Source organism: Poecilia formosa, unplaced genomic scaffold (assembly GCF_000485575.1).
Source record: "Poecilia formosa unplaced genomic scaffold, Poecilia_formosa-5.1.2 Scaffold328, whole genome shotgun sequence".
In the NCBI taxonomy this organism is placed as follows: Eukaryota; Metazoa; Chordata; class Actinopteri; order Cyprinodontiformes; family Poeciliidae; genus Poecilia; species Poecilia formosa.
Window position 1 is genome coordinate 162329 of NW_006800267.1, and position 7885 is coordinate 170213.

At 40.0% G+C, this 7885-nt stretch overlaps 1 protein-coding gene across 3 annotated transcripts; it reads left to right on the forward strand.

Moving 5' to 3' along the window:
* Positions 1-894: 894 nt before the first annotated feature.
* atf5b (activating transcription factor 5b) lies at positions 895-6428 on the forward strand. Of its 3 annotated transcripts, XM_007573389.2 has the most exons (4): positions 895-1400; positions 2033-2254; positions 2612-3800; positions 4303-6428. In XM_007573389.2, exons 2-4 carry the CDS (start codon positions 2116-2118, stop codon positions 4487-4489), a joined length of 1515 nt encoding a protein of 504 aa, XP_007573451.1. In that variant the 5' UTR covers positions 895-1400; positions 2033-2115; the 3' UTR covers positions 4490-6428. The 3 variants fall into 3 exon arrangements, with proteins under 3 accessions (XP_007573451.1, XP_016516928.1, XP_016516926.1); XM_016661442.1 differs by lacking the exons at positions 895-1400; positions 2033-2254 and adding an exon at positions 2280-2336; XM_016661440.1 differs by lacking the exons at positions 895-1400; positions 2033-2254 and adding an exon at positions 2313-2402.
* Positions 6429-7885: the final 1457 nt, after the last annotated feature.

Sequence of the window (7885 nt, forward strand, 5' to 3'; positions counted from 1 at the left end):
ATAATAATAATAATAATAATAATAATAATTATTATTATTATTATTATTATTATTATTATTATTATTATTATTATTATTTATGTGATAATGACTGATACTACATATCAAAATAAACAAATGAATAATTTAAAAAAAATCCTCAAATGACATATAATTTGGTATTTAAAACATTAAAATCAATGTCCACTTCTGTTTTCTTTAGAAAAAAAACAAACAAAAAACAACATAAAAACAAAACTAAGGCATGAGAAAATAACTAGGATCAAAAATCTGTAAAGAAAAGATCTGAATTCCTTTAAAATGTTTAGTAAAGTGATTGTTACTTTTTTGTTTAGATTTGCTTTTACTTTTTTCTTAAAAAGTAAACTCCAAAATACATCCACACATGTTACGCCAAATATTAATAACTAATTGAGGGGAAAAAATAGCATTTGCTGATTATGTGTCATTCCAAGTGCAGGAGAGTTTTTCCTCCTTCCCCACGCACCACTATTTCTGACCCACAGTCCGCCAGGCGCTGGTCTCAGGTCCCAGGTTGGCGTTAATGCCTAATGATTACCAATCAGAGAATAAGTGATGGCAGGGCCAATAGGAATAGAAAAGTTCTCCCTGATAAACCAATGATGGGGCCACAATGTTACAGCGTTCAACGAATCCCTTGCGGATCTGATGCAACAGGACTGCAACTAAAGTTACTACTCCGAACTGCAACATGATGTCCTTCCGCAGAAGCGCACCCGAAACTAGTGCTGGGTGTTCCATCTGCTCGACATGTTCATTATTCATCCACACTGTCTGTTTTTTTTGTTTGTTTGTTTTGTTTTGTTTTTAATTAAATAGTTTGATTCTCGCGTGATGAGAACGTTAATTAAATAGGTAACTAAGGGGTTATTAGCTTTCTAATTTTACGAACTACGAACATCCGTTTAGGCTTCTTTAACAACTTTTAAATTTGATGAAAGTAAAAAAAAAATACCTTTTGAAAAGCGAAATTAGATATTCTTGTGGGGAAGTATGACTTTTCTTGAAAAGAAAGTAAAAGTAACACCATGGTATTGACATAAATTGGAGCAGCACCTGTCGGACGGGCTCGTGCCGTTGACGCAAACAGCCCGAGGTCTCAGGATAATGGGAAAGTCCCCGGCTTCATGACGTAACGACCGCGAGAAGTCTGGAAACTGCGGATTGATCTCCAGCTAGGTGATCAGGTCTGGGCATTAGGAGTTGGAGAAGTAGCGGATTTAAAAACTTTCTGTCTGCAAGTCTGTTCGTGGTTCTAGCGCTCCATGAAGAGTCCCTGAGTTTCAAAAGCGAAATAATGGCTGTTTGAACGGCGTCCTCCTTCTGCGACGTGAAGCTTCGACTGCTTTGCTCCTACAAAACAACAGAGCAAGTATGGGGTGAGTACTGCTTTGGAGGAGCAGAGGAAAGTTAGCAGGGAAACAACAGCTGTTAGTTAACAGTTACTTTTAGACATTCGAACACTTTTTTTACTGATTGGTTAGTGTAGTTATTAACTTGACACGCTACTTTAATTGATATTTCTATGTATAATGATTATTAGACTTTTTTATTTAAATAAAAAAGACAATTTTTTCAGTTTATAAAAAAAATGGTATACTAAGAAACCCCAGGCATGTGTTTCACTTGGTTTACTAGTAAACTTTAAATTCTAAATAATTTTGTTCTACAAACCTGTTATTCCCAAACTAAAACAGTTTGGTTTTACTTTTGTTATTTGTTTAAAGTTATTTTATTTAAAATACATATTTAATTTTTTGTGTAGATTTTTTTTTCTCAAGAAATTATTTTTTTATTAAACACCATAAATCCAATACACCCTAAACACTATAAAATTATAGGTCAACAACAGATTAAATTTAAGAGAATTAATATGAGATTATTTAAACTTCAAAAACTATGTTTAGCCATTTTTAAATTGACTCTTTTTTGTCTTGCGATATTATGAATTATTAATTGATATGCAATTAGATATTGTGGGTTTTAACAGCTTTCTTAAAATTTTTCACAGGTCTACAGTTAATTCCACAACTCTCGCCTCCAGCCAGCGCATGGTTTGTGCTTTTGGACAACACGATCGAAGCAGTCGACACGATGGCGGCATCGATCCTTCGCAAGAAAATTCCCCCCATTTCCACAGGCGAGCTCGGCTCTCCCCCTCTCCCACAGGCTAACCATAGCCAATCACGGCTTAGGTCGGGGGCGGAGCCAGCGGAGAGGCAGCGCTTAATTGGTGAGTTTTGCCAAGACGGTTTTTTATTTTTCCACATCCCGAGGTCGGAGCCGCAGTGCAGCACGGGGGCTAATGTCGTACAGTGAGTACTGCTAAGTGGATTTTTATCGAATGCAGACGATGCTGTTCAATCATTTTCAGATGATCGGTTAGTTGTTCGCTTGGATCTTATCGGATGTGTTGCTTGCTTTTAATTTAAGCCTTTTCAAATTGATGCTCGCTTCTTTTGATATTTTATTTTTTTTCTGTCTTTGTCATTTTTATTGTGCATATTTTATTCAAACAATTGCAACAAAATGGATTTCTTAAAGAAAAAAATTAACACATTCTTATGATTTTGTATCACATTTTTTCTAGGTGATGGTCACTCTGATTGGATGACAGAGAAAGTTGATTTGTCTTCATTTGTGTCAACGACCGAGTCTTCTCCGAGCTCATCTCTTCCACCCTCGCCGTTAGAACAAGATGTCAAGGTGCCCTCGGATCTGGAGGTTATGACCTCCCTTCTGCAGGAGGAGCTGGCTCAGTTGGAGGACTACTTCCGCTCAGAGTCCACATCCACCACAAATAAGTTGGAAAAATCCTCAAAATGTGACAAGGTTTCCCAAGCAATGGGCTCCCAGTCTTATTATCAGTTACCCTATGGCTCATACGGGACCAGCCAATCAGAAACCAGCCCTGTGGTAGTTACCTTGGCAACAGGGGAACTGGACCTGGCCAGCTTCTGTGGCGGTCCCATCAGCAGAACCAAAATTGCACGGCCCGCCCCGTACAGCTACCACCATCGCTACCACCACAACAATGGGCGCAGGATCCTGGGCGAGTCGGTGAAAGTCGGCGACGAAGTGGGTCTGGAAACATGGGGCTCCAGGGGATGTTACTCAGGGAGCACGGAGTTTTCTGTGAACCACTACTCCACACTGAAGACCGTGAGCAAGAACAGCATCGGGAGCGTGAAGAAGGTGAGAGAATGTGCTTTATCGTTGAAGGAGGAGGAGAGTTACTGTTTTTCCGAAGGAATGTTTTGCAGCGAAGAGATTGCCAGAGGTTTCTGCTTGGGTGGCTCATACGACAGCCACCACAAGCGAGAAGGACAGCTGATGCACAATGTGAAGGTCAATGTAAGTTACGACAGCGCGGGGCTTGAGGTCTTGCACTGCAGCAAGGATGGCGGACTCTCTGGAAGTCTTCCCCAAGAGACAATGGTGGCCGGCGACAGCTACTTCCATCAGTCCATGGCCAGCACGGATCCGTACCATAGCTTTATAGGAGACCTAGACCAGCCGGCTCAGGCACAGGCTGTGGAGCCCCAACACGGCCACTACCTCTATCCAGAATGCCTTGCGGACCAAAGCTACGAATGTCTGTCCAGAGGGGAAGGCGAGGGGCCACTGCTGGGTGCCCCCATACACCGCCCCACCCAGAGGTTAAAGGACGAGCCCTGTTCCATGAAGCCAGCCCTGGTGATGGGAGCAGGTTCCCTGGATACCAGCAATGGAGAGAGGAAGCAAAAGAAGAGAGACCAGAACAAAACCGCTGCTCACAGGTAAGCAACATCCTTCACTTTATTGTTTCCTTAGAAAGCATGCTCCAACCTTGGAGAACAGTTGAATCAAGACAAAGTGATAAAATAGGTTTAAGAGATGGGATGAACTCGGAGTATGAGTGATCATCTCTCAGTTCCCTACAACTTGTCGGGGTGAAAGATGGGTACACCCAGACCCAGGGCTGATGTGTGATCATGGTCCCCTCTATCAAGGAAAGACGATTTCGTCTTTTCCAGGATGGCTTGATTGTTACATAGACCACAGTGCTTTAGCTGTTCCTGTGGAGCGTAGGAGGGGATCGGAAAGCCCCTCACTGGCTGCCAAATTCTGCCCCTCCTAGCTAATTATGTCAGGCAGTTTGGGCTGAACTCAGAACTGTAGATGAAAACTTAGGATAGTGAAGGGACCTTGACTCATGAGTAAATTTGCAAGGCAGCAAAAATCAGTAGATTCAACCTAATCCTCCCCCGCACACCCCTCACCCGTCTGTCCCTGTTACAGGTACAGGCTGCGTAAGAGGGCGGAACTGGACTCTCTGGAGGAGGAGCTGCATGGCCTCGAGGGACAGAACCGGGAGCTACGTGACAAGGCGGAGTCGGTGGAGCGAGAAATCCAGTACGTCAAAGATTTACTGATCGAGGTGTACAAAGCTCGCAGTCAGCGGCTCAAACAGGATGGCAGTGCCTGAAGACACCCCCTCAAACACCTTCCATCCCCCACTACCCCAACCTCACCCTCCGCTCACCTCAACCACCGTTCCTCCCAGCCAGCACAGAGAGAACAACCACGCCAAGAGCACCAACCGGTTTTTGTCTCAGCACGATTGAAAGGGTAGTTGCATGATCCTGGTAGTTCATATCCAGAAAAACAAAAAAGAGAGACAGAACAGAAAGAAACTTTGTCCTGAAAAAGAGAGAGAGAAAAAGAGAAGTGTGGAAGTGGGTGAGTGAACTGTGAGAAGCCTTAGTGAGGTGGCTTCGTGAGGAGATGCCGAACTTGTCCGTGACCACTGTGATCCGAACTGAACTCACAGCCTTGTGACGACGCGCCGATGGATCGTCATCGCTCTCTGGATTCGTGGTAGTGATTTGAAATTTGCTTGTCGTTTTTTTTCGTGACACACATCGGCAGCATCAAGGCAGACTCATACTAAATATATATATTTTATTTTATAATTTTATTTTTACCTGATAACTTATCGTTTGGTTAAAACAATCAAATGAATAAAGGGGATTGCTGGTGAAAGTGTGTAACATGCTTTATGAATATTCACTACTGCAGACATTTAGAGAATTTGTATTGCTAAACTGTTGAGTACTTCCACTTGTCCTCCCCCTCCCTCTCCACTGAGATACCCGATGCATGTTTGATTTTTGGAAACGCATGTGCGAGTGTTATTTGAAGGCAATATTATGTTAACTGCATGGCTTCAAGATCTTCACTTCGCATCAGTTCTTCGTCCAATCAGCCTACGACTTTTCTCTCATCTTGTCCCATTGGTGCAATTCCCGCTCAGGTTTTTGGTTTCCTGGACGGAGAGCAATACATTTACCCCACTTTTTAGCCCCCTTTTTTTACCCCTCTCTATCTGCCCCTTGACTTTATTTCGCGGACACACAATCACCTACCGAGGCAACTATGATTGTTGTCGACTTCCTGGGAATTTTGTTGTCAATCAGCTCAATTTGATGTATCTTAAGATTCAGGTCCTTTTTTTATTATTGGATGTCAATTTCAGGAAATTTCTTATTCATCAGGTAGATTACAGCCAAATAAACCAGTTATGTGGTGTCGCTCATCTCTGCCTTTGGACTGTTTTTGTTTCAGCTGCATGGTGCTTATCAGACATTTGTCTTGCAGACATCAGAATGCTTATGTCAGCTGGCTGCAGTGACCAGGTAGGGTTTGGGATTAGGGTTGCACACGTTGAGTAATATCACAAAGAGCAAAATCATAAAGAAATCCAGGCTTTGATTGACAGCTTAGCTTAATAAAACCGTTGTTCTTAAGAATTCTGATCTGATATTAAATCACTTTGTCCAAACAACTCAATTGGGGGGTGAGGAAGCATGGCTGATCCAGCTGCCCCCACCCCCAACAAAAGACATTTACCCACTTTGTTCATTCATCACGATGGTTTCCCCATGGGGCCGAGTGGAATCGTATCAAGCTGCAGCTGTCAACAGACAACAGAAGTTGCCTATCTTATCTGCTACAGCTTGAAGAGGTTGTTTGCGTGTGTATGCGTGTGTGTGTGTGTGTGTGAAATCTCTTGGTATCTCCCCTAGCAGTTGTAGGCCTTTCAAGTGAATGAGGCAATATCGCACAATACTTGCCGGAGACGGAGAGAAACGCAAAGTGAAGTGTGAGAATGAGAGCGAGCTGGGCTGACAGAGAATGTCATTAAAGCCTATCGCTTCTGTTTGTTGGGGGGGAAAAAAAAAAAAATGACAAAGATTCATAAGACTTCATTATAACTCAACATTGATTTGTTTCTGTTTGTGTAAGATATGACATGGAAATGAATACCAAATAGATTCTCATGTTGAAGCTTAGAGTCTCATTACCACTGGCGAACATCGTAATGATGTGTGTAAATAAATTAAAATAAAAGTGAACAGATGAAACGTGTGAGTTTGTGGTTATTTCTATGTCTGTGTTAGTGGTGGATCAGAGCATAAAGGTAAAGCTGCAATAAATATGTGCCGAATTTATGGTTTATGATGTGCTTACAGGCAGAAATTGATCATTGCTCACTAAAAATATTTTTAAGTCTTTCTTGTCTTTTTAAATTTTGACACAAATGCAAGGAAAATTCTCAATGTATATAAAAACAGGGTTTCTATGCAGTCTGGAATCTCCATTGGTCATTTTCTCCAGGTTTGGATAAAAATAGAAAAAAAAAACCCTGAGTACTGAAACATTTTTGATTTCCCAAACTTTTTCTTATTCTATCACCAAAAAGACAAAATCAGAATTTTGAAAGCAAAAAAAAACAAAAAAACAATTCTTTACTTTTTAAGGTATCATATTTTCCTTATTTGTCTGTTGGCTGAAACATTTAACCATGATTTTATTTTATGTTAAACTAGTTGAAAATTGATCTAGTTTAATACTAATTAATCTAAATTTAGTTGAAAAAATATATTTTTCAATTTTAGGTTTCTGGATTTAATCATGTCTTTTTTTTAAGCGTAAAGGCTGAAAAAAATACTTAGAAAAATTAATTGATTTTAGATAACCTAGCTGAGTGAGATAACCCACAGTTAATTTAAAATGGATAATTTAGCTTTTTTTTTTTGGCATCCAAGAATTAGATAAGGTTACGTCTTACTTTTACAAACAGATTAAGTATTTAAAAAAAAAAAGTAGAGAAAACACTTTAAAATTTGAGTCTGGAAAAGTATAGAACTTCCAGACAATAAAAGTGTAGAAACCCTGTAAAAAAGAACAAAAATAAAATCAGATAGTGAGAACATTTATCTTTGAATCATGAGTAGAATATTTCGTGTTACTACAATGTCAACACACATCACCACCACCAGGTGTCACTCTAAGCTTTAAAAGAGCCTCACCTTTTCTTCCAATGCCCCAGTTCGGTAAGATTAAACAGACAGCGGTGTCACGGTGGCAAAATGCTGTAAAAGAGCTAAGCTGTTTATGTAAAGAATTAAGATTAAAAAAAAGTCATGCTTTTTTTTGAGAAGGAAAAATGATACAGTAAAAACTAGAATCAAAATAACATAAATTTATTTTCAGTCTCCTTGAGTACTTTGTTCAGCCATTTTTCTGTGCAATTACAGCTGTAAATTTTCAGCTTTGCACATGTAGCACAAATGTGCTTTTGAGATGTTTTAGGTACACTTTCTACAGTCAGAAAAGATTTTAAAAGTTCACATCTAAAATTAGTTTCACATTATGCAAAAAAAAAAAACAATGTATACAATCTTTTGTAAATATCACTGCTCATCTGTTAGAAAAATGTCTGGCAGAGTTACAGTATGTAAATGAATTCCCAGATAGCACAGAATGATTGAAACAACATTGAATCAATGTCAGCCAGAAACATTGAATCAACGTTGAA